Source organism: Oncorhynchus mykiss, chromosome 1, assembly GCF_013265735.2.
Source record: "Oncorhynchus mykiss isolate Arlee chromosome 1, USDA_OmykA_1.1, whole genome shotgun sequence".
Classification (NCBI taxonomy): domain Eukaryota; kingdom Metazoa; phylum Chordata; class Actinopteri; order Salmoniformes; family Salmonidae; genus Oncorhynchus; species Oncorhynchus mykiss.
Window position 1 is genome coordinate 80,973,626 of NC_048565.1, and position 27,530 is coordinate 81,001,155.

A 27,530-nucleotide genomic window follows, 5' to 3' on the forward strand; every position below is an offset into this window, starting at 1 on the left:
CCTGACAAACACCTTCTCTCATACCAACCTGACAAACACCCTCTCTCATATCAACCTGACAAACACCGTCGCTCACACAAACCTGACAAACACCCGCTCTCACACCAACCTGACAAACACCCGCTCTCACACCAACCTGACAAACACCCTCTCTCATACCAACCTGACAAACACCCTCTCTCACACCAACCTGACAAACACCCTCTCTCACACCGACCTGACAAACACCCTCTCTCACACCGACCTGACAACACCCTCTCTCATACCAACCTGACAAACACCCTCTCTCATACCAACCTGACAAACACACACTCTCACACCAACCTGACAAACACCCTCTCTCATACCAACCTGACAAACACCCGCTCTCACACCAACCTGACAAACACCCTCTCTCATACCAACCTGACAAACACTTGCTCTCACACCGACCTGACAAACACCCTCTCTCATACCAACCTGACAAACACTTGCTCTCACACCGACCTGACAAACACCCTCTCTCACACCGACCTGACAAACACCCTCTCTCATAACCAACCTGACAAACACTTGCTCTCACACCGACCTGACAAACACCCTCTCTCACACCGATCTGACAAACACCCTCTCTCATACTAACCTGACAAACACCCTCTCTCACACCGACCTGACAAACACCCTCTCTCACACCGATCTGACAAACACCCTCTCTCATACTAACCTGACAAACACCCTCTCTCACACCGACCTGACAAACACCCTCTCTCACACCGACCTGACAAACACCCTCTCTCATACCAACCTGACAAACACCCTCTCTCATACCAACCTGACAAACACCGTCGCTCACACGAACCTGACAAACACCCTCTCTCACACCGATCTGACAAACACCCTCTCTCATACTAACCTGACAAACACCCTCTCTCACACCGACCTGACAAACACCCTCTCTCACACCGATCTGACAAACACCCTCTCTCATACTAACCTGACAAACACCCTCTCTCACACCGACCTGACAAACACCCTCTCTCACACCGACCTGACAAACACCCTCTCTCATACCAACCTGACAAACACCCTCTCTCATACCAACCTGACAAACACCGTCGCTCACACGAACCTGACAAACACCCGCTCTCACACCAACCTGACAAACAGCCACTCTCATACCAATCTGACAAACACCTTCTCTCATACCAACCTGACAAACACCCTCTCTCATATCAACCTGACAAACACCGTCGCTCACACAAACCTGACAAACACCCGCTCTCACACCAACCTGACAAACAGCCACTCTCACACCGACCTGACAAACACCCTTTTGTCATATCCAATTACGATCTTGTCTCATCACTGCAACTCCCCAATGGGCTCGGGAGATGTGAATGTCGAGTCACGCGTCCTCCGAAACATGACCCGCCAAACTGTGCTCCTTAACACCTGTCCGCTTAGGCCGGAAGCCAGCAGCACCAATGTGTCAGAGGAAACACTGTTCAACTGATGACCGAAGTACCTGTAAGTACCCAAAAAATCAATACTCATCATCTGCCATTTGTCAACAATGGTTAATATAGTGTCACGCCCTGGCCATAGAGAGGTTTTTATTCTCTATTTTGGTTAGGCCAGGGTGTGACTAGGGTGAGCATTCTAGTTTCTTTATTTCTATGTTTTCTATTTCTTTGTCTTTAGCCGGGTGTGGTTCCCAATCAGAGGCAGCTAGCTGTCTGTCGATGTCTCTGATTGGGAATCATACTTAGGCAGCCTTTTTCCCCACCTGTGTTTTGTGGGTAGTTGTTTTCTGCATAATTTATTTGCCTTACAGAACTGTTCGTCTTTCACGTTGTTATTTTGTTCAAGTGTTTTGCTAAATAAAAATCATGCTCATTCTGACGAGAGACGTAACATATAGACTGTTATGTTAGATGTACACCACTAGATGGATATATTTATTTTTGTAATGTGGAATGTGGAAAGGGCAGTAAACAATACCGTTTTATATTTAGCAGAAACAGTACATCTATGCAAGGTGTCACACATGGCATGCTCAGAATAGTATAGCAAGTTTATTTTGTCTCTCTGTCATCTATGGCCGCATTTTCCAGGGCTCCCGAGTGGCGCAGTGGTCAAAGAAACTGTATCTCAATGCAAGAGGTGTCACTACAGTCCCTGGTTTGAATCCAGGCTGCATCACATCTTGCTATGATTGGGAGTCCCGTAGTGTGGCTCCTTGTGTTGTCTGGGGTAGGCTGTCATTGTATATAAGAATATGTTCTTAACTGACTTGCCTAGTTAAATATAAAATCCAAATAGTCTTATTAGGTTATTATTATAGGTTATAGGTTATTATTAGAAATAGGACACGTGACAAATGAGACATCAATTTGCTTTATCTCAACACCACATCATCAGAAAAGGAACTATTAGATGTGCGTTCAACAAAATAAAATGTTTAAACAATTTAAAACTAGAAAAGAGTTCTGAACTTTCAGAGGAAGACTCAAGACTGTCATTATAACTCTCTACGATAGTACAAATATTGACCGTGCTGCTTGACGGCAACCCAACAAGGCATCATATTCATGTTTTTCAATTGATAAATATATGTCATTAGAAAAGGTGAAGATAAACACATAGGACATGTAGGCATTCATGGTATTTTTGTCCCTGTAGGCATTAATGTGCAAAAAAAACAACACATTCTTCTCTTTCAAAATATGGATACATCTCAACTCGTATTTTCAAACACAGCAGCAGGTGAAGGAATCATTGATCACTTGTTTTTTTTGGGGGGGAAGCCACCTTTTCAACATCCCTGGCTCTGTTTGGTCTTGAGTGACATCTTAGTATATGTGAAACACAAGTCCATATTTCACAGTGTGGGTTTCTAACGCACTTTGTGAACAACACTACAAAGTGATGCGTCCAGTCACAGTAGAGCAATTCCACCAGAACGGAATTACGCTTTGACTCGAGTTTTTGCATTAGAATGTATGCCAAAGAAAATCCACTGATTTTAAAGTTTAAAAATCTCCCTCAGTTTCCCCAAAACTGTTAAATATCTCTGACATGACACCTTGAGCTTGGGGAAAAAATATTTTGGTTATTGAAGTGAAGTGGATTTACATCTGGTAACGGAATTATGGTAATGGAATTACAGTATGAGTCCCTGATCTGTACAACACAGAAATGCTTAATTATGGATATGAGTGTCATTCTGTTCATGGTGATGTATCCTGAATAGGTACACAAAGGAATAATTATGCAATATCCTTATTTAGCATATTTGGGTATTATTCTACACACTGGCTATTATTCTAATGAGCTCCGCCCCCAAACAAGACAACATTTGGTTGGTCTGGACCAGACCGAATCTGAACCAATCACTGACATCTATGTTTCACAAGTTTGGACATCACAGTACAGCACAGTAGAGTACAGTTCAATACATTACACTATAGTCTCCTCTAGTGTCCTAGAGTATACTATAGTGTACTCTACGGTACTGAACTATACTTTTCTGTACTGTACTGTGCTGTGCTATCCAAACTTGTGAAACATAGAGGTCTATGATTGGTTCAAATTTTGTGTTTTGATGCACAGTATTTCTAAGACCTTTTAAGACTTTTTCCATCTGACCAGAAATCAAAGCCGTTGCTGATTTTTAGGATGGAAAATGGTTGAAAATGTAAATATGCCTTACTTTCTCAAAAATATACTCTTAGCTTTCATTTGACATGCTCCTATGCTTTTCTCGTGGTGGTGCTCATAGGTTCTTTCACATGGACATGCCCAGTACAAATAGCTTCTCTTCGGTGAATTTTTGTGAAATCTATTTAATGTTATACACAAATGTATATGTTATTATTGCATAACTTTGGTGTTATATTGCATGTTTAATGTAGTCATAATCTTCAAAATAATGAACAAACACTGGTACTAAGTGATGTGTTATTCTACAGAGCCACCAATTCTTAATCAACTTTTATTTAAAAAAACAACAACAAATAGACTGTCTTTTCCTGACTGGTAATCAACACAGAATTTGTGATGGTGTTATAGGATTTTCACAAGTTCACGTTGACAGGAATAACTGCATTTTGTTGTTCCTGGAACATTATTGTTTCGCTTCCATTAAGGAACAACACACTTTGGTATTACAGTAACATCCACTCACTCAATAAAAAATGCTTACAAAAATGTCTCAACATGCAGGGACGGTCCCTGCTAGCTTTGGTTCATCATGTGCTGCCTTGTACGTTGGCCATTCTTCAAGGAGGCGACCGTTGAATCGGCATCGCTGGTGAAGAATGTTTGTGGTCCCCAGCATCGTTGGATCAGCATGACAGTAGCCAGAAAGAGTGAGCTGAGGATAAGAGAGAATCCACTGAGGAAGAATGCTGCAGTATAGTCACCAGTCCAGTCTACCAACCAGCCTGAAACCAAGAGAAAGCGTTAGGCTGGGAATTTCAACGGGAAGTTTCATACCAACAACAGAGTCCAGACTATAACATACTGAGAACGATGGAATCATGATATTCAGAATCAAGATGTTTCATTTGAAAATGGTGTATGTACATGCACTATGTGTGTTAGTATTGAGTTGTTCTCTCCTCATCCTCACCTCCTATTGGTGGGCTAACCAGGTAGGGTATGGCATGTAAGAAGTTGACCACACCCAGGGCTGAGGATAGGTACGATGAGCCCACCAAGTCAGACGTCACCACTGGTATGAGGGCAGAGTAGGCACCATCAAAATAGCCATAGAGCATGGAGAAAGGCACCAGCAGGGTGAAGGAACGTAGCAGAGGAATCAGGAGGCAGGAGAGACCCTCCATACCCACAGCAAACATGAAGCTCACTTTCCGGTACTTCTTCACACACCTACAAGAGGGGAACGCAGACTTAGGTGGCAGTATGTTACAGCAGGAAGTATGTTACAACACTAGAGAATGTGGCCATGCAGTGTGTGACAGGCCCAAGACCATAGTTCTGAAAGCATCATGATAAATATTTTGACTATGGCTACAGTCTATTTGTGATGCTATAGAAAATGTGTGTGTGTGTGTGTGTGTGTGGGGGGGGGGGGGGGGGGGGGTGCAAACTATTCTGTATATGTGACATACTTCCTGTCAGTAAGCCAGCTGAACGTGATGTTTCCTACGATTCCGGTGACCCCCAGGATGGACATGAGGAAGGCAGCCTGCTGGTGCTCCACGCCCACACTGAGGGCATAAGGCACCAGGTAGGCAAAGGGCACACTGCAGCCGTACGCCAGGAACAGGAAGGACACGGACAGCAGCATGAAGTCAGGCATCAGCAGGAAGCTAAACTCCTCCATTGACTGAAGACAGAGGCACCCTCCCAGCTTAGGCCCTGCCAGAGGACCAGTTGTCCCAGGGGCAGCCAGGCCAGCCAGAACCTTGGCATCTACTAACTCCGCTAGTTTTGCATCAGCAACCTTTGTGTCTACAGTCTTAACATCAGCGAGCTGGCTACCGATGACAAGGTTCTCCATTAGTTTAATGTCCTTCAGCTTCCCGTTGGCTAGATTTTGATCCGCTAGCTTGATCTCTTCAAGCATTTTCTCTGTTAGTGCACTATTCACATTCACAACCATGCCTTCTACTATTGTCATGTCTGCCAGCCTCGAGTCAGCTAGTTGTACATTCGCAAGGAGTGCCTCTGCTAGTTTCATTTCAGTGAGTTTAATTTCTGCAAGTTTATCAGTTTCAAGCTTAACATCTGTTACATTCACAACCTCTGTATTGGGGTCCAACGGCTTTAAGCCTGGAAGTGTTGTGTCCATTACCTTCCCTTCTGCTAGGTTGGCATCCACCGGTGGGATGGCATACCCATTCTCAAGCTCTGCTGTCTTGTGCCACCTCTGTCCTCTACCTTTAGGCACCAGGGGCCTCATAAGGGCCCCGCAGACACACAGGTTGGACACAAACCCTCCCAGAATCAGCAAGGCCCCCCTCCAGGAGTAATGTTCAATCAGGAGATGCACAGCAGGGGCCAGGATGAAGGTCCCAATCCCAGTCCCAGACATTGCCATCCCATAGGCCAGTGCTTTCCTCTCGTTGAAATAGGATCCAACCATGGCCACCGCTGGAGTGTAGCTGAGGGCAAATCCCAACCCTACGAGGAGAGAGTTGGGGATGGAGTCATGACAGCTACAGTTGCGTTCTGTCATTAGAGTCAACACAAGTATCCATAATGCAACAGCTCCCTCTTGTGCCAAAGTCCTAAAAACAATGTGATGACATCCACATTGAGAGACAGTACCTGTGAGGACGCCCAGGGTGAGGTAGAGGTACTCCAGACTGGTGGCAAAGGAGCTGAGGATCAGGCCGGCAGAGGACAGGACGCCTCCCATGATCACAGTGGCTTGGGTGGACAGACGGTTCCCGATGAAGCTGCCAAGAGGAGCTGGAAAAAAACAATACATAGACAAAGTTATCATCCTCACATCAAGAGGAAAATGTGACAGACTTATCGCTTGGATTGGATGTAGCTGAGACTCAATCCCCTGTAATACACATCGAGTGTGTTATTGACATGAAAGTTCAGAGCAGGTCAGTAGTAAATGTTTGACTCAAAGATTAAGCCATGCAAGTCTAAGAACACACGGCCAGTACAGTGAAACTGTGAATTGCTCATTAAACAGCTGCTTGTAAAAGTCTAACAAACTCTGGCACAGATGTTATGTAAGTCCAGGCTAATGATGAATCGGGGCAAGGTTTAATTATTTGATGTAAATCCTTGAATATCAGTTTAAAAAAGTGCATCCGGATGGATACCACCCTGTTCAAACTAACCGAAGTGGCAAAACAAACAAACTAGCTTTCGACTGGATACTTTGATGTCCCTAGGGCAAGTCATACAGCTGAGAGAGGATTTTTATAATGAAGAATGTGTTTGTTTTAATTGACTGTGTTTTGTATCTTAATGTGTATTTAATGTGTATATATAATTGCCTATTGACGTGTTAATTTTTGTATTGTGCACAGCTAATTTTCAAAAGAGACTTTAGTCTCAATATGAATAAAAACATTATTACCTTTCCCTATATACAGTGGGGCAAACAAGTATTTAGTCAGCCACCAATTGTGCAAGTTCTCCCACTTAAAAAGATGAGAGAGGCCTGTAATTTTCATCATAGGTACACTTCAACTATGACAGACAAAATGACCAAATAGTTATTTTCCACCATAATTTGCAAATAAATTCATAAAAAATCCTACAATGTGATTTTCTGGATTTTTTTTCTCATTTTGTCTGTCATAGTTGAAGTGTACCTATGATGAAAATTACAGGCCTCTCTCATCTTTTTAAGTGGGAGAACTTGCACAATTGGTGGCTGACTAAATACTTTTTTGCCCCACTGTGTCTTATCAACAACAGCTGTTTCCAAGGGGCTGTGGAATCCCCATCCGTGGAGGCTCCTCAAAGGAGAAAGGGGAGGACCATACTCCTCAGTGAATAAAAAAAAAAATACAAATAGTGAAACATTAAAAAAAGTTATCCTTTTTAGATAAAACTTTATATTTTCATGTCACCAAATAATTGATTAAAACACACTGGTTTGCAATGGTCTACAGTAGCCTCAACCACACTCTGTAGGGTAACACTATGGTGCAGCCGGAAGAGCGCTAGCTTCTGTCCTCCTCTGGGTACATACAGTACATACAAAACCTAGGAGGCTCATGAGACTTACACAGTAATTATGACAACATCCGGAGGACGTCCTCCAACGTATCAGAGCTCTTGCAGCATGAACTGACATGTTGTCCACCCAATCAAAGGATCAGAGAAGGAATCTAGTACTGAAAGCATAAGCTACAGCTAGCTAGCACTGCAGTGCATAAAATGTGGTGAGTAGTTGACTCAAAGAGAAAGACAATAGTTGAACAAATGAAAAGACAGATATTTCGTTGTATTTTTTTAAATGTTCACTTAGCTAGCTGGTTTAGCTTACTCAAACAGAGATGGATGCTATGTTAGCTAGCTGTCTATCCAACACTGGAACTCTTCCAAGTCAAGGTAAGCATGTATTCATTTATTGCCACCAGGGCCTGCCAGTGTAACTACTAAACTGCAATGCAATTTTTTTTAGATTTTAGTAGACAATCTTATCCAGAGCAACTTACAGCAGTGAGGGCAGACATTTTCATACTTTTCTTTCCATACTGGTCCCCTGTGGGAATCAAACCCATAACCCTGGTGTTGCAAGAACCATGCTCTACCAATTGAGCCACATAGGATAATTGTAGTGGAGTTACTAACGCATTAGTTCTAGTAGCTATGTTGACTATGACAATGTAGGCTGTGTGTAGCGGTTAGAAGTCATGATATGGTTTGACTTGGGAAGGTTTTTTGGCTGGTCACTGACAGCTGATGTGTTGTGCACTGAAGTTCACAGGCAAAGGGAAAAGGTGAGAGGAGAGCGCATAGATAATTGGGAGAAGGAATTATATATGCACAACGAGCAAAGTGATCATGCTGTTTTTATGTGGCTGCTATGAAAATGAACTGTCTTTGAGTGTAATCAAGGGTGTATTCATTCTGCTGATTCTGTTGAAAAACGTTTCTTAAATGGAAACCAATGGAATGAAAAGGGGATAAACATACCTGAATTTGCCCAACAGAAACTCAGATTTGCAACTGTTGGACAATTGATTGCACCCTAGATCAGATAGCTACTAGCAAGAGAGTGCAAGCCGGTGTTGAATGTGTCCGTGTCTATCACAGCACCGACCGCCACGTATCCCCATGATTCCAAAGTCACTCCTGGGGATTGCCCAGACTGCACTGCATGTGCCCAGACAGCCCTCACACAACTTTTACAATAGTTTAGGGGTACTAAAATTAGGTGAAGACTGCTGGTCAAATCGTTTCATGTAATCATCTGATCATCATGTCAATGTTCCAGATTATGTCATTTATTTTTGCAAAGTTACAGCAGGTGTATCAAGATTGCCATGTCATGATTAGGAAAGGCAAAGGCTTGGGTAGACAATTCTCTTATCCTAATGCTCCATCTTCTAATCTTACTTATTAAGGGCACATGTTCTTTCTTTTTATACAGTGTATTTGGAAAGTATTCAAACCCCTTCCCCTTTTCCACATTTTGTTATGTTACGGCCTTATTCTAAAATGGATTAAACAAAGCATTTTCCTCATCAATCTACACACAATATCCCATACCCCATAATGACGAAGCAAAAACAGGTTTTTAGACATTTTTGCAAATTAAAAAAACGAAATATCACATTTACGTATTCAAGTAGTCAAGAAGTATTCAGGCCGTTTGCTATGAGACTCGAAATTGAGCTCAGGTGCATCCTATTTCCATTGATCATCCTTGAGATGTTTCTATAACTTGATTGGAGTCCACCTGTGGTACATTTAATTGATTGGACATGATGTCTGCAGCATTGAAGGTCCCCAAGAACACAGTGGCCTCCATCATTCTTAAAATGGAAGAAGACTCTTCCTAAAGCTGGCCACCCGGCCAAAAGGAGCAGTTGGGTGAGAAGGGTCCTGGTCAAGGAGGTAACCAAGAACCTGATGGTCACTTTGGCAGAGCTTCAGAGTTCCTCTGTGGAGAAGGGAGAACCTTCCAGAAGGACAACCATCTCTGCAGCATTCCACCAATCCGGCCTTTGTGGCAGAATGGCCAGACAGAAACCACTCCTCAGTAAAAAGCACGACAGCCCACTTGGAGTTTGTCAAAAGGCACCTAAAGGACTCGGACCATGAGAAACAAGATTCTCTGGTCTAATGAAACCAAGATTGAACTCTTTGGCCTTAATGCCAAGCTTCACATCTGGAGGAAAGCTGGCACCATCCCTACGGTGAAGCATGGTGGTGGCAGCATCATGCTGTGGGGATGTTTTTCAGCTGCTGGGACTGGGAGACTTGTCAGGATCAAGGGAAAGATAAACGGGGCAAAGTACAGAGAGATCCTTGATGAAAACCTGTTCCAGAGCGCTCAGGAACTCAGACTGGGGCAATGGTTCACCTTCCACCAGGACAACGACCCTAAGCACACAGCCAAGACAATGCAGGAGTGGCTTCGGGACAAGTCTCTGAATGTCCTTGAGTGGCCCAGCCAGAGCCCAGACTTGAACCTGATCAAACATCTCTGGAGAGACCTGAAAATAGCTGTGCAGTGACGCTCCCCATCAAACCTGACAGAGTTTGAGAGGATCTGCAGAGATGAATGGGAGAAACTCCCCAAATACAGGTGTGGCAAGCTTGTAGCGTCAAAAGAAGACTTGAGGCTGTAATCGCTGCCAACAGTGCTTCAAGAAAGTACTGAGTAAAGTGTCTGAATACTTATGTAAATGTGATGTTTACATTTTTATTTTTAATACATTTGCAAAAATGTTTTTAAAAAAACTGTTTTTGCTTGGTCATTGTGGAGTATTTTGTGTAGATTGATGAGGGGGGAAACTATTTCATAAATTTTAGAATAAGGCTGTAACGTAACAAAATGTAGAAATAGTCAAGGGGTCTAAATACTTTCCGAATACACTGTATGCTGTTTACTAATCTGAATTAGTGTGGTTTAGTGCTTGTGAATCGGTTTGTTTTCCTTTTCACCCTTAAAGCACGATGTTTTATATATGTCACAATGTCTTATGTCACAATGTATTTAAACACCTGGTAAATTGTCTGTATATGAACAATAAATGAAAAGAAACCACTATTTTTAAGAACTCAGGCCAATTCTGATATTTCACAAATTGTTTTTTTGGCCAATCAGATCAGCTGAAAAATATCTGACGTGTAAAGATCTGATGTAATTGGTCAAAGGATTAATTAGTGGGAAAAAAATATCAGAATTGGGCTGAAAGAGATCCTAATAAACACTTTTGGCACTACCTGGTGGCCGATATTTGTAATTACACATGAAAATGGCTGATTTCAACAGCCTGTAAAAACGGTAATCTGCTCCTCCCAAAGTCTAGTATTTGTCCAAATGTGCATGTCTGAGATTCAATGCACGCAAAATGCTCATAATATGTCCAAAGACGCCTGAGTACACTTTCAAAGAATGATATTAATTTTTGGCAAAGTGTCGTCACTTGAAATGTTCATGTGACATATAAGAGACTCCGGTGATGCAAACCACACATTTTATAAAACATTGTCAATTACGTCGGAAAGAAGACTATCATTTTTTTCTTCAGAAATGAGTTATTTGGGGTCTCCTTGGGCAGTCCTAATCACAGCATAATGTTCATGCAAGGAGAACTGGGTCCGGGTTTCTGTGTTACACATCAGATTTATCAAGATTTTCCATTTCCTGATTAGGAAGACAAAATTTCTTATCATAATGCGCTACTTCCCAATCAGAATTATTAGGGGCATATATTGCTTTTTAATTTATTGTGAGTATAAAGTTCACTACTAGTACACTTAATCTGTGATTTTATGCTTGTGAATCTGTCACAGCACCTTTTATAGCTAACAAAATCTACGGAGGTAGAATTTCCTCAGGCCCCAGAGATAATTATAAATAGCTTGAGAATTAATCAAACCCAGAAAATAAATACATAAATACAGTTTCATTGAATAAAAGGGACATTCAAGGTGTTCAAATTGCTGGTAAGGAAATCATCTAGTCATGGCTGACTCTCACCAAAGAGGAAGGTGGTGCAGTCGACTAGCGAGTGGATCCAGGCCGTGCCAGAGTAGTCCCGACCAAAGTGCATCTGGAACTCCACAAAGAAGATTGACACACATCTAGAAATAGAAAGGAGAAAGAACAGTGTGAGTTTCAACACTGGCAAACTGTTATTCAGGGTATATTAGGAAGGTATAGGACTGGACTGGTTTATTTAACATGGACATAGTATATACACTGAGTGTAAAAAACATGAGGAACACCTTCCTAATATTGAGACCCTTTTGCCCTCAGAACAGCCTCAATTTGTCAGGGCGTGGACTCTACAAGGTGTCAAAATCGTTCCACAGGGATGTTGACCCATGTTGACACCATTGCTTCCCACAGTTGTGTCAAGTTGGTTGGGTGTCCTTTGGGTGGTAGACCATTCTTGATACACATGGGAAACTGTTGAGCGGGAAAATCCCAACAGTGTTGCAGTTCTTGACACAAACCGGTGCGCCTTGAACCTACTACCAGAACCTGTTCAAAGGTACTTAGATGTTTTGTCTTGCCCATTCACCCTAAACACGTGTATGTGACAAACACAATTTGATTTGAATTGTCTCAAGGCTTAACAATTATTATTTAACCTGTCTCCTCCCCTTCATCTACACTGATTGAAGTGGATTTAACAAGTGACATCAATAAGGGATCATAGCTTTCACCTTAATTCACCAAGTCAGTCTGTCATAGAAATAGCAGGTGTTCTTAATGTTTTGTATCCTCAGTGTATGCCACAATAATGAGCTTTGTCGATACAATTTAGAGATCAAGACCAGTGACTGAATTTAAGTGCACTGACATGAATCCCTAAAGAAAAACTTGATCAAATCAAAACACTAAATACGGGATGAGTTGAGGAATAGATTTGATTAATAGAGTTGAGGAATAGATTTGATTAATATAGTTGAGTAATTGAGAGTTGAGGAATAGAGTTGGGGAATAGAGTTGAGTAATTGAGAGTTGAGGAATAGAGTTGGGGAATAGAGTTGAGGAATAGAGTTGGGGAATAGAGTTGAGGAATAGAGTTGGGGAATAGAGTTGAGGAATAGAGTTGGGGAATAGAGTTGAGGAATAGAGTTGGGGAATAGAGTTGAGGAATAGAGTTGAGGAATAGAGTTGGGGAATAGAGTTGAGGAATAGAGTTGGGGAATAGAGTTGAGGAATAGAGTTGAGGAATAGAGTTGGGTAATAGAGTTGAGGAATAGAGTTGGGGAATAGAGTTGAGGAATAGAGTTGGGGAATAGAGTTGAGGAATAGAGTTGGGTAATAGAGTTGAGGAATAGAGTTGGGGAATAGAGTTGAGGAATAGAGTTGAGGAATAGAGTTGGGGAATAGAGTTGAGGAATTGTTTGAGTTACAGTCGTTTCCATTCAGCAGCACGGTACCCAATAACCAATAACCTAAGCTGACTGTAGTTTGTTCATGCTGAGCGTTTAAAAATTATGTAAGGTTTTTTTTACACGGCGAAGGCTTATGGCATGTGACCAAAGCACATGTGGAGAGTGGAATTTTAATTCTCTCTCTTAAGCTACCTAGAGAAGGAGGAACAGTCTAATGCAAAGGAGCACAGCATTCACCAACCTACCAAGTACCAGAGGAATCAAACTTAAACCAGAGCATCTTACTAGCCAGTCTGATTTCTTAAAAAGTGTGTGACACGAAATACATACATAAAGTCCTTGTAACTTCTTCACTTACATGAAAAGTGGCATTTGTATGCATAAACAATTTTTTCTCTCACTAGGGACTCAACAATACCTAACAGGAACACACAATAGGTACCAAACCTGCGTTGACTATGTGTCCCGGTGTCTGATTTAAAAGCTTTTAACCTGAGCTGACAAACGGCTAAAGCAATCGCTGGCTCATCACAACCTTTCTGGTTCCCAAAACAGAGAGTTAGATCACACTGCCCATACAGAAACATGATGCCACCTGACATGCATGGAACAGACAAAGGGATAACACAACATTAACATGATGTCTGATTTCATTTCAGTTTATATTGCATACAACGACAACCGCCCGTTGTAATATCCCAAAGCTATCTTCACACAAAATAATCCTCACCATGGGAGCCTAGCAGCTGTCAGAACAAAACACATACCTTGCAAATACTCTGCAGAGAGACAATAAGGGCAAAACACATCCAGAGACTCTACGATGTCACAAACATGTCAAATGAGGAGTTATGAAAGGTTCAGTTCAATCTCCTTGTGTCACCCAATTCCCCAAATACCACCCGGTTACTCATCCCTGCACCTTCGAGGCTGCTGCCCTCCTGTGTACATAGACGTGGAATCACTGGTCACTTTAATAATGTTTGCAGACTGTTTTACTCTTTTCATTTGTTTATATTATATTCTACTGTATTGTAGTCAATGCCACTCTGACATTGCTCGTCCTAATATTATATATTTCTTATTTTACTTGTAGAATTGTGTGTATTGTTGTGAATTGTTAGATATTACTGCACTGTTGGAGCTAGGAAGACAAACATTTCACTACACCCACAATAACATCTGCTAAATATCTGTATGTGACCAATAACATCTGTAAATATCTGAATGTGACCAATAACATTTGATTTGAGGACTATAGTCCCTCTGACACACACACACACACACACACACACACACACAGCTCCAAAGGCTCACCTAGTGACGGCACGGGTGCAGATGGTGACTAGGAAGCAGCCGGCCACAACCATCCATCCCCAGCCTCCATCAGGAGGGGCTACCGGTGCCCCTCTGGGACTTTTTCCCTCTGGTGTCATTCCTTCTGTGCCACCGCCGTGCTGCTGGTCTCTTTTGCTACCTTCCCCTCTGGTCCTGGGGCTGGCTCCTGTGCTGTTCTGTGTTACGGTAATATGCGTCCTCCAAGAAGATCACCAAACCCAGCCACACTCCGCACAACTCCAGAGCTTGTCTCTGTTGACCCCTTCTCTTATTCTCTGCCACACCAGGCGTGGGAGCAGCTGTCTATGGTAAGGCGGTGTAGAACACAAGAGGACATTTACAGTGTTTTAAAAAACTGTCTGATATCACATCTTAGTAGTTACTTACTATTACAATACAGTTGGTGTTTCTATGGTGAAACTTTGCTGCCAGATGTAAGGTCACAATAAAAAAAAATGGATACATGTTTGATAAACAATTTTGTATAGGAATGATATGACCCATTTCGACCACAAACATGAACATTAACTATATCACATACAGCCTCAAAACAAGGCCAAGGCATTTGGAATGAATCACTTTAAGGTCTCGGTCTCTAATTCAATTGACCATCAACATCTTCATGTTCTTGCAACAGCTTCATCGGTATCTTTAGTGGACAGATGAACAAATACTGTCCAAACAAAAGGCTACCCCAATGGACCACTAGAGATCACAGTAGGGCGAAGAAAAGACGTGTTGTTGATGCGGAACCTTGCACGGAGACGCAGCGTACAAAACCAAACAAAGGCCAGGATTCTCCTTTCTCCAGTGCTGCGCTCTGGTGTGACACTGAGAGAGGGACTATCATATGCTCCAACACATTGTAGCTGAAAACAACACAACTCCCCGTTATTTGAAGGAGGGGTAAAAAACGTGTCTATGTCACGTTTCCCTCCTCCCTAGCTGTAGCACGCTGTTCAGACTACGAGGGTGGGTCAAACAGGGACCCACTAGACCAGCCACTCTGGCCCTGCCACTTAGGAACATCCCGAACAACACCCATATGTGGTGAGAATTGTATGGTCATGTTTACATTCACATTGATAAGGATGATGAGAAGTAGGAGTCATATAAGCTACAAATGGGGACCAAACTAATCAGGCCAAGTTCAAGACCATCCCGGGGATGTGGTCAGATAGCTGGCTAGATAACTGCGGGAGGACATGTTGAATGTCTCATTATGACCACCTGAGTGGTCAATCTGTTAATCCTCATGTGCTCTTTAAATTTCAATTCCTACATTTGCATAGCATTTACATTCTTAAAGAGAGAGGGGGAGAGATAGGGGGGGTGGGATCCATTCATTGTGTGTGTGTGTACTTGTATTCCTACATTATCAGGACCCCATATGTCCTAACACTTCACCTGAATTTCCTGAAAAGGTAGGAAAACAATAACTTGTTCAAATCTTCCTGAATTTGTTCAAATGCTATTTGAAGCATAAGGGTTGGAGTTTTGGGGGTTAGGGTTTGGGGGGTTAGGGTTAGGGTTGGAGTTTTGGAGGTTAGGGTTTTGGCGGTTAGGGTTAGGTTTGGGGTTTTGGGAGTTAGGGTTTGGGGGGTTAGGGTTAGGTTTGGGGTTTTGGGAGTTAGGGTTTGGGGGGTTAGGGTTAGGTTTGGGGTTTTGGGAGTTAGGGTTTGGGGGGTTAGGGTTAGGTTTGGGGTTTTGGGAGTTAGGGTTTGGGGGGTTAGGGTTAGGTTTGGGGTTTTGGGAGTTAGGGTTTGGGGGGTTAGGGTTAGGTTTGGGGTTTTGGGAGTTAGGGTTTGGGGGGGGTTAGGGTTTTGGGGGTTAAAGTTATTGATAGCGGGAAAATATGATTTTTAATGGTCAAACATTTTTGACACTGAAACACGTGTCTTATCTTACTAGCGGCTGACTGGTGAATTTATTGAGTAGGTTTTACTTCTGGGTAATTCCACGGTAACAGAATGACACCGAGACTCCACTTATTCACTTTATAATGTATGCCAAACAAAAAAGATTGATTTCAAAGTTAAACAAACCATTACTCCTTCAAACTATTTCCACTGAAAATTTGACAAAAACAGATGAACTTGAAGAACAGTGCAGAGGTTAAGTGTGGTAACAGAAAGACGGTAAAAACTGCCTTGGTTCTTTATGTGACCACATTTTAAGATTCAAAGACGTCTGCAGAAATAATGGGGTGTCAGCTATGATATGACACCTTGAATTAGAAAAAATATATGTTGGTTATAGAACTACAGTAAGTGAAGTGGATAATTATTCTACACACTGTCTATTATTCTAATGAGCTCCACCACCAAACAAGACCAAAAGCCTTTGCTTATTCAAATAGTTCTACTATGGAAAATGGTTGAAAAAATTAGATATGCTTTAAGAGTGTCAATATTTTTGAGAAATGATGAACTTCACATGTAAGTGCATTGGGCTTTTTAAATAGAAATGTCCTTACTATGACTTTGATATGTGGTTGTCTTGCTTAGCTACCTTAAGATGAATGCAACTGTAAGTCGCTCTGGGTAAGAGTGTCTGCTAAATGTAAAGAGTGTAGATAGAGAAAGAGAAGAGAGAGAGTGTGAAGAGTCCAGTAAACAGTGGACTATTACCATCCAAGGGAGCCCCTTTGTTTGCTGGTGGTTTCTCCATGTGACTCAGTAGTCACCATGCAGTTTGCTGGCACCACACTGCCACTTTTCAAGCCACTCAACCTATGGGGGATGGCTTCCTGACTGACCAGATCAAACCAGTTTAACTCTTTTTGGTAGCACAACATTTCTCTCCACTGGCACTAATAACAATCCCACCCCCATGGATTCTGGCATGCCCGAAACATGGAGGTGGGACAGCTATACCATTGTTTTTGGGGATTTCAATAATATTTGTTCATTAGTAATATGAATATTCTGTAGATGCAAGTAATGTTGCTTATCTCAGAGACAAGCAAATCACAAGACCTACTGTAAATAGCGTTTCTTAGTATAATTGTTTTTCTTAACGTCTTTGGGCTCCATCAGAGGGCTGCATCAGATAATAGTTCAGCACCATCCCTCTGGAATCGCTTCTCACCTGGAGCTATGTGATTCACACAGCCTCTTTCAAGGGAAGGGACATACAGACGCGTCATAAACCACTACAACAAAGGAGGCTGGATGTTCTTCCTATGAAAAGCAGCCAATTTAAATACTGAATACATGTTCTAAAAGCTATATTGGAAATGTTATTACTTACCGAAAACAATTTAGCAAAAAAACTAAAGTAGCCTAAATTCAGAACATATTGCCATCTAAGAAACCCTTCAGACAAACACAACGTCAACTCGGTTTGCACGTTTACATATCCCAAAATGTTTTACATTTATTGAACAGGGTCCATAAAATCATCCGCGTTGCATTAAAATAACCATTGACCTTTCCATATTAAATAAGGATGACGGGGAATAGGCTATAACACATCATAAAAATTGCAGTTACGAGTTGTATATGCGAAGTAGTTCTGCAAGTCACAATGTATACTGTACAACTATGACCTAACTAAATTAGAAAGCCTAACAATACTTACATCAACACCCACGATTAACGGTATCCTAGTTTGCCTCTTCCGCGCATTACGCTGAATATGCTCACGAGTGAGGTATCCTATTATTTTCCACGTTTTTATAGTGCCTTTTGTGCCCGGCGGTCCCCATCATTCTGCGACTTAGAGTTCAAGGAACTCCGGAAAACCAAGTGATTTGCATACGCAGCATCAAGGGGGAGTGACCGAACCCTTCTCCTGACTACAAGCTTCCCACCCACCCTGGAATTAAGCCATTTATGCACATAAACTGTGTACACCCTCCACTTCTGCTCCCAGAAACACATGCTCGCATGTGAAACTCTTCTTTTCTACTTGTTGACTAAGGGGAATTATCCCTCACCCTCCCACCATATATATTTTAGCGTTTATCTTTAGTGTCCACAACACTGAGTTATTTTATAAATTCATTTTCATGCTTTATATCCTCGAAATTACCATTCCTCTCAAAAAAGGACAGGCATAGGTGTCTCACTTTCAATGAAGATTCTCCATTGATCTGTATACGTGAAACAACCCCATAGTCTACAACTTTCAGCCTGTTGAACCAATGATGACCATGTATCATCGTTGTACCACGCACAAGTGGCCTAGATGAGGCATATTTCTGTCTGTAATAAAGCCATTTTGTGGGGGAAAACAAACTAAAAACTAATTCTGATTGGCTGGGCCTGGCTCCCCAGTGGGTGGGCCTGGCTGCACCCCTGCCCAGTCATGTGAAATCCATAGATTAGGGCCTAATGAATTCATTTCAATTTACTGATTTCCTTATGTGAATTGTAACTTAGTAAAATCTTTGAAATTGTTGCATATTGAATTTATATTTTTGTTCAGTGCATTCGGAAAGTACTCAGACCCCTTGACTTTTTCCACATTTTCTTATGTTACAGCCTTAATTTAACATGTATTAAATAGCTTTCTTTTCCTCATCAATCTACACACAATACCACATGACAAAGAAAAAAAAGTTTTTTAGAACATTTTGCAAATATATTCAAAATAAAAAACTTTAATATCACATTTACATAAGTATTCAAACCCTTTACTCAGTACTTTGTTGAAGCACTAAATCAAATCAAATCAAATGTATTTATATAGCTCTTCGTACATCAGCTGATATCTCAAAGTGCTGTACAGAAACCCAGCCTAAAACCCCAAACGGCAAGGAATGCAGGTGTAGAAGCACGGTGGCTACGAAAAACTCCCTATAAAGGCCAAAACCTAGGAAGAAACCTAGAGAGGAACCAGGCTATGTGGGGTGGCCAGTCCTCTTCTGGCTGTGCCGGGTGGAGATTATAACAGAACATGGCCAAGATGTTCAAATGTTCATAAATGACCAGCATGGTCCAATAATAATAAGGCATTACAGTCTCTATTCTTTTTTTTATATGTTGCTACAAGCTTGGCACACCTGTGTTTGGGGAGTTCCAACGCTGCACAGCTATTTTCAGGTCTCTCCAGAGATGTTAGATCGGGTTCAAGTCCGGGTTTTGACTGGGCCGCTCAGGGACATTAAGAGACGTGTCCCGAAGTCACTCTTGCATTGTCTTGGCTGTGTGCACAGGGTTGTTGTCCTGTTGGAAGGTGAATCTTTGCCCCAGTCTGAGGTCCTGAGCACTCTGGAGCAGGCTTTCATCAACTGTGGGATGTTATATAGCCAGGTGTGTGCCTTTCCAAATCATGTCCAATCAATTGACTTTGCCACAGGCGGACTCCAATCAAGTTGTAGAAACATCTCAAGGATGATCATTGGAAACAGGATGCACCTGAGCTCAATTACGAGTCTCATAGCAAAGGGTCTGAAAACTTATGTAAATAAGGTATTTCGTTTTTTTATTTTCAATTAATTTGCAAACATTTCAAAAAAACTGTTTTTGCTTTGTTATTATGGGGTATTGTGTGTAGATTGATGAGGACATTATAAAAAAGCATACATTTTAGAATAAGACTGTAACGTAACAAAATGTGGGAAAAAATCAAGGGGTCTGAATACTTTCTGAATCCACTGTATACCAGTCATCGGATCCTAAATGTTATCTGTGCATGGCCTTGGAACACTCAGTTCCACAAAGTAACAGAGCAACAATAAGACTAAAGTTGTAACCAACGACAAGAGCAAAATGTCAATGACAGCATTCAAATATCCTCTGTACTTGCAATGTCACTACTGGCCTACTTGTCTTTCTTGGGAATTGGTAGTCCATTGGTTGGTGTATACTTTATATATTTGTTGAACCTTGAAGGGCTATTCAAACTCAACTGCCAAAATTGTACAAAAAATTCAAAATCTCCTAAATAATTTGTTACATTACATTTACATTTACATTTTAGTTCTTTAGCAGACGCTCTTATGTTTATTTTTTATCCTGAAAAACTCCCTAGTCCTTGCCGATGACAAGCATACCCATAGCATGATGCAACCACCACATACTGAAGATATCAGGAGTGGTACTCAGTGATGTGATGTGTTGGATTTTCCATAAATATTCAGGAAAAAAGTTGATTTATTTTGGAATATTTGTATTCTGTACAAGCTTCCTTGTTTTCACTTTGTCATTTAGGTTTGTATTTTGGAGTAATTACAATGTTATTTATCCATCCTCAGTTTTATCATAAAGCAGCCATTCAACTCTGTAAATGTTTTAAAATCACCATTGTCTTCATGGTGAAATCCCTGAGCAGTTTCCTTCCTCTCCGGCAACTGAGTTAGGAAGTACGCCTGTATCTTTGTAGTTACTAGTTTTATTAATACACCTTCCAAAACGTAATTAATAACTTCACCATGCTGAAAGGGATATATTCAGCGTCTTTTTATTTTTTTTACACTTCAACTTATTCAACTTTGTTTGCCAGGCATTGAAAAACCTCCCTTGTCTTTGTGCTTGAATCTGTGCTTGAAATTCACTGCCTGATTGAGGAACGTTACAGAATATTGTTTGTGTGGGGTACAAAGATGGGTTAGTCATTATAAAATCATGTTAACCAGTATTGTTGAACACGGAATGAGTCCATGCAATTTATTATGTGATTTGTTAAGTATATTTTTTTACTCCTTTACTTATTTAGGCTTGCCATAACAAAGGGGTTGAATACTTATTGACTCAAGACATTTCAGCTTTACATGTTTTATTAATTTAAAAACATTTCCACAAACAAAATTCCACTTTGACATTATGGGGTATTATGTGTAGATCAGTGTCACATCTCAATTGAATCCATTTTAAATTCAGGTTATAACACAGCAAAATGTGGAAAAGTAAAGGGGTGTGAATACTTTGTAAAGGCACTGTATCTCAGCCATAGTAATGTTTCATCAATAAAGTAGCCATCAGCAAAGTCAGTGCAAGTAAGGGGGGAGGAAAAGTCGTGTGAGTGTTTTTTTTGGGGGGGGGGGGGGGCTGCCTGCTGTGGGATTATTTAAAATACTCTTTGAAGAGATAGGGTTTTAGATTTTTTTGGAATATGGGCAAGGACTCTGCTCTCCTAGCTTCAGGGGGAAGCAAGTTTCACCATTGGGGAGCCAGAACAGCGAAAAGCTCTGACTGGGCGGAGCCTAGAGATCAGCGGTGGCAAAACAGAATACTTGGTGGGTTTTTTTCACCTCTATTTAACCAGGTAGGCTAGTTGAGAACAAGTTCTCATTTACAAATGCGACCTGGCCAAGATAAACCAAAGCAGTTCGACACATACAACAACACAGAGTTACACATGGAATAAACAAAACAGTTAAGGCAATAAATAGGCTATGGTGGCGAAGTAATTACAATATAGAAATTAAACACTGGAATGGTAGATGTGCAGAAGATGAATGTGCAAGTAGAGATACTGAGGTGCAAAGGAGCAAGATAAATAAATAAATACATACTGTATGGGGATGAGGTAGGTAGATAGATGGGCTGTTTACAGATGGGCTATGTACAGGTGCAGTGATCTGTGAGCAGCTCTGACAGCTGGCGCTTAAAGCTAGTGAGGGAGATATGAGTGTCCAGTTTCAGAGATTTTTACGGTTCGTTCCAGTCATTGGCAGCAGAGAACTGGAAGGAAAGATGACCAAATGAGGAATTGGCTTTGGGGGTGACCAGTGAGATATACCTGCTGGAGCGTGTGCTACGAGTGGGTGCTGCTATGGTGACCAGTGTGCTGAGATAAGGCGGTGCTTTACCTAGCAGAGACTTGTAGATAACCTGAAGCCTGTGGGTTTGGCGACGAGTATGAAGCGAGGGCCAACCAACGAGAGCGTACAGGTCGCAATGGTGGGTAGTGTATGGGGCTTTGGTGACAAAACGGATAGCACTGTGATAGACTGCATCCAGTTTGTTGAGTAGAGTGTTGGAGGCTATTTTATAGATGACATCACCGAAGTCGAGGATCGGTAGGATGGTCATTTTACGAGGGTATGTTTGGCAGCATGAGTGAAGGATGCTTTGTTGCGATATAGGAAGCCGATTCTAGATTTAATTTTGGATTGGAGATGCTTAATGTGAGTCTGGAAGGATAGTTTACAGTCTAACCAGACACTTAGGTATTTGTAGTTGTCCACGTATTCTTAGTCAGCGCCGTCCAGAGTAGTGATGCTGGATGGGCGAGCAGGTGCGGGCAGTGATCGGTTGAAAAGCATGCATTTAGTTTTACTTGCATTTAAGAGCAGTTGGAGGCCATGGAAGGAGAGTTGTATGGCATTGAAGCTCGTCTGGAGGTTAGTTAACACAGTGTCCAAAGAAGGGCCAGAAGTATACAGAATGGTGTGGTCTGCTTAGAGGTGTATCAGAGAATCACCAGCAGCAAGAGCAACATCATTTATGTATACAGAGAAGAGAGTCGGCCCGAGAATTGAACCCTGTGGCACCCCCATAGAGACTGCTAGAAGTCTGAACAACAGGCCCTCCGATTTGCCATACTGAACTCTGTCTGAGAAGTAGTTGGTGAACCAGGCGAGGCAATAATTTGAGAAACCAAGACTGTCGAGTCTGCCAATAAGAATGTGGTGATTGACAGAGTCGAAAGCCTTGGCCAGGTCGATGAATACGGCTGCACAGTAATGTCTCTTATCGATGGCGGTTATGATGTCGTGGCTGAGGTGCACCCATGACCAGCTCTGAAACCAGATTGCATAGCGGAGAAGGTACGGTGGGATTCGAAATGGTTGGTAATCTGTTTGTTAAATTGGCTTTCGAAGACCTTAGAAAGACAGGGTAGGATAGATATAGGCCTGTAGCAGTTTGTGTCTAGAGTGTCACCCCCTTTGAAGAGGGGGATGACCGCGGCAGCTTTCCAATCTTTGGGAATCTCAGACGATACGAAAGAGAGGTTGAACAGGCTAGTAATAGGGGTTGCAACAATTTCGGCAGATAATTTTAGAAAGAGAGGGTCCAGATTGTCTAGCCCGGCTGATTTGTAGGGGTCCAGATTTTGCAGCTCTTTCAGAACATCAGCTCTTTGGATTTGGGTGAAGGAGAAAGGGTGGGGGCTTTGGCGGATTGCTGTGGAGGGTGCCGGGCAGTTGACCGGGGTAGGGGTAGCCAGGTGGAAAGCATGGCCAGCCGTAGAGAAATGCTTATTGAAATTCTCAATTATAGTGTATTTATCGGTGGTGACAGTGTTTCCTATTCTCAGAGCAGTGGGCAGCTGGGAGGAAGTGCTCTTATTCTCCATGGACTTTACAGTGGCCCAGAACTTTTTTGAGTTAGTACTACAGGATGCAAATTTCTGTTTGAAAAAGGTAGCCTTAGCTTTCCTAACTGCCTGTGTATATTTGTTCCTAACTTCCCTGAAAAGTTCGCCGAACGCCACAGGATGTTTTTGTGCTGGTCAAGGGCAGACAGGTCTGGAATGAACCAAGGACTATATCTGTTCCTAGTTCTACAGTTTATGAATGGGGCATGCTTATTTAAGATGGTGAGGAAGGCACTTTTAAAGAATAGCCAGGCATCATCTGCTGACGGGATGAGGTCAATATCATTCCAGGATACCCCGGCCAGGTCGATTAGAAAGGCCTGCTCGCAGAAGTGTTTTAGGGAGCGTTTGACAGTGATGAGGGGTGGTCGTTTGGTCGCAGACCATTATTGATGCATACAATGAGGCAGTGATCGCTGAGATCTTGATTGAAAACAGCAGAGGTGTATTTGGAGGGCGAATTAGTTAGGATGACATCTATGAGGGTGCCCGTGTTTACGGATTTGGAGTTGTACCTGGTAGGTTCATCGATAATTTGTGTGAGATTGAGGGCATCAAGCTTGGATTGTAGGATGGCCGCGGTGTTAAGCACGTCCCAGTTTAGGTCACCTAGTAGCACGAGCTCAGAAGATAGATGGGAGGCAATCAATTCACATCTGGTATCGAGGGCATAGCTGGGGGCAGAGGGAGGTCTATTGCAAGCGGCATCAGTGAGAGACTTGTTTCTGGAAAGGTGCATTTTTAGAAGTAGGAGCTCAAATTGTTTGGGTACAGACTTGGATAGTAATACAGAACTCTGCAGGCTATCTTTGCAGTTGATTGCAGGCTATCTTTGCAGTAGAACACCGCCCCCTTTGGCAGTTCTATCTTGGCGGAAAATGTTATAGTTAGCAACGGAGATTTCAGGGTTTTTGGTGGTTTTCCTAAGCCAGGATTCAGACACGGCTATGACATACGGGTTGGCAGAGTGTGCTAAAGCAGTGAGTAAAACAAACTTAGGGAGTAGGCTTCTAATGTTAACATGCATGAAACCAAGGCTTTTACGGTTACAGAAGTCAACAAATGAGAGCACCTGGGGAGTGGGAGTGGAGCTAGGCACTGCAGGACCTGGATTAACCTCTACATCACCAGAGGAACAGAGAAGAAGTAGGATAAGGGTACGGCTAAATGCTATACGAACTGGCCGTCTAGCACGTTCGGAACAGAGAGTAAAAGGAGCAGGTTTCTGGGCCGATAGCATAGATTCAAGGCATAGTGTACAGACAAAGGTAAGGTAGGATGTGAGTACATTGGAGGTAAACCTAGGCATTGAGTAATGATGAAAGAGATATAGTCTCTGGAGATGTTTAAACCAGGTGATGTCAGCGCATATGTAGGAGGAGGAACAACATGGTTGGTTAAAGCATATTGAGCAGGGCTAGAGGCTCTACAGTGAAATAAGGCAGTAATCATTAACCAGGAATGGCCGAGGCATATTGATATTAGAGAGAGACATGCGTAGCCAAGTGAACATATGGGTCCAGTGAGTGGTTGGGCTGACTGGGGACACGGCGATTCAGACAGTTAGCAGGCCGATGCTAACATGCTTACAGTTAGTAGGCTGGGGCTAAACAAGCTAGCAGTTAGCAGACCGGATTAGCAAGCAAGCAGTTTGTAGGGGCTAGCAGTTAGCAGACCGGGGAAGGCAAGCTAGCAGTTAGCAGAACGGGGCAGGCAAGCTAGCAGTTAGCAGACCGGGGCTAGCAAGTTAGCCTATGGGGGACGATGCGATGGGGGTAAGTCTGTTTTTTCCTCTTCGTGCTGTGACGTTGATAGACCAGTCATGGAATTAGTAGGGTTCCAAGTAGCTCTAGGTAGCTAGCAGGCCTAGAAGGTTAGCAGAATGGGCCTTTAGCGGACGTCGCACCTGAGGGGCCTGTTGGAATCCTCGGGCAGATTATGTCGGTATTCCAGTCGTAGAGGATCGGTGGGGTTCTGTGCCCGTACCGGCAGTAGAAGGGGTCCGGATATTGTAGCCCAGGAGTGAGTCGGGAGATGGGTCTAGCATGGGCTAGGCCCAGGCTAGTTGGTGCTAGCTCTGGGACAGAAACGTTAGCCAGGAGTAGTCAACCCGGGTTGCGGTTAGCTAGCTGTGATGATCCAGATGAAAAGGTTTGTGGTAGGAATTCAGGGATATGGAGAGAAAAATAGGTCCGGTATGCTCTGGTTTGAAACGGGTTGTACGAACTGGCGAGAGCTTTCCGAGCTAAAGGTTAGCTGATGACCGCTAGCAGTGGTTAGCTGACTGATAGCTGGTAGCTAGCTAGCTTCAGTTGAGGTATTCCAGTTCGGAGGTAATTAGAAATACTTTAGAAAAAAAACAAAAAACAGATCCACACCACATTGGGTGAGGTGGGTTGCAGGAGAGTATTTTGAAGTTGAGGTTTAGGAAAATATTAAAAAGAATGCGAAGAAAAAGATATATGCACATGGGACGAGACAAGACAAAGACAAAGACGTCTGACTGCTACGTCATCTTGGATCAGGCATAGTGTACAGACAAAGGCTAGGGTGTGGGGTTTGAGTATAGGCAAGTACCATGGTCTTGTAGTGGATGCAAACTTTTACTGGAAACCAGTGCAGTGTGTGGAGAAGGGGGGTGACATGGGAGAACTTGGGAAGGTTGAGCACCAGGCAGGCTGCGGCGTTATGGATAAGGGGGTTTGATGGCACAAGCGAGGAGCCCAGCCAACAGCGAGTTGCAGTAGTCCAGACGGGAGATGACAAGTGCCTGGATTCCATGGTATATGGAAACAAACCCCTTATGTAATATCTAATGAAATCTCAGTACTCCCCTAAGCACACTCTAAAAACACAAGGATGCCCCCAGTACTGCTACCATATATGATATGCCTATTTATATAGTTTTGTAGTTCACTATTGTTGGTAGCACTTTACACTCGAACCTGTATACGGGTTGAAAATGGCAGATTTGGACACTGGGAAGCTGTCACCATCCCTCCCGCTAATTTGCCAACTTTTGCTGTTTTTGTTGCCTGAGTTAGGGAATTGCTGTAAATTACAGGGACTCTAACTGCTCTCGTTGGTGGTAGGAAGAGTGGAGCAAAGCGCAGCATGGAGCAAAGTGGAAAGTGTTCATGATTATTTTATTCAAAAAACACTCAAACAAAAGTGAAAAAGAGCACGCACAGTTCTGTCAGGCAGAAACACTAAATAAAAAAACAAGATCCCACAAAATCCAAAAGGAAAATGACAACTTATATGTGATCCCCAATCAGAGACAACGATAGACAGCTGCCTCTGATTGGGAACCACACACAGCCAAAAACAAAGATATTGAAAACATAGACTTTCCCACCTGAGTCACACCCTGACCTAACAAAACATAGAGAATAAAAAGGATCTCTAAGATCAGGGCGTGACAGACTCAATGTATTTTGTATTTTCAATGTATTTTGAAAGATGAGATGTTGAGGATTATAATAAATACCGCTGTGATGTCATAGAAAGCAAGGCAAACACCCATAAATCCAAATGTGCACTTCATATTCCATATCATAAAACTCATGTCATATACAGTGTCAATATTTATGATCACTATGTTTGGTGTACAGTTACAATATGACATGGCGTTATACCCTGGCTTATCCTGAACAGAATAAGCCTATGTTGGTTGATTTGTGAAGAAAATTTGAAGCAGACCACAAATCTGAATGCACTCATGACTCCTTTCTATGCGCACCAAAATTACAATCTGTTTCTGTGAATTGCAATGTGAAAGCCTGACACTGTAAGATCGTATTTTATAACTTAGCTAGTCATGTTGGCAATAGAACAACCTTTCAAATGATGCTCACCTGACCCAGGTTGTGATTTATAATGGCCCTTTTTTGATAGCATAAACAATAACA

At 42.4% G+C, this 27,530-nt stretch overlaps 1 protein-coding gene across 3 annotated transcripts; it reads right to left on the bottom strand.

Moving 5' to 3' along the window:
* Positions 1 to 2,366: 2,366 nt before the first annotated feature.
* LOC110530390 (monocarboxylate transporter 12-B-like) lies at positions 2,367 to 18,089 on the bottom strand. 3 transcript variants are annotated; one of them, XM_021613408.2, is made up of 7 exons: positions 17,932 to 18,089; positions 14,329 to 14,648; positions 11,642 to 11,745; positions 6,277 to 6,420; positions 5,115 to 6,129; positions 4,613 to 4,872; positions 2,367 to 4,424 (listed from the first exon to the last, which is right to left on the bottom strand). In XM_021613408.2, exons 2-7 carry the CDS (start codon positions 14,445 to 14,447, stop codon positions 4,216 to 4,218), a joined length of 1,851 nt encoding a protein of 616 aa, XP_021469083.2. In that variant the 5' UTR covers positions 14,448 to 14,648; positions 17,932 to 18,089; the 3' UTR covers positions 2,367 to 4,215. The 3 variants fall into 3 exon arrangements, with proteins under 3 accessions (XP_021469083.2, XP_021469073.2, XP_021469098.2); XM_021613398.2 differs by having other exon boundaries at positions 14,329 to 14,652; XM_021613423.2 differs by lacking the exons at positions 11,642 to 11,745; positions 14,329 to 14,648; positions 17,932 to 18,089 and adding an exon at positions 8,623 to 9,056.
* Positions 18,090 to 27,530: the final 9,441 nt, after the last annotated feature.

Bases quoted from the DNA above. Each gene is read 5' to 3' on its own strand.
- LOC110530390 (XM_021613408.2), bottom strand. From the start codon at position 14,447: ATGACACCAGAGGGAAAAAGTCCCAGAGGGGCACCGGTAGCCCCTCCT. The intron at 6,421-11,641 runs GTGAGAGTCAGC...GTTTTTTTCCAG, and splicing joins CTGCACCACCTTCCTCTTTG to CTCCTCTTGGCAGCTTCATC. The intron at 4,425-4,612 runs GTGAGGATGAGG...TCTTGGTTTCAG, and splicing joins GGTTAGCCCACCAATAGGAG to GCTGGTTGGTAGACTGGACT.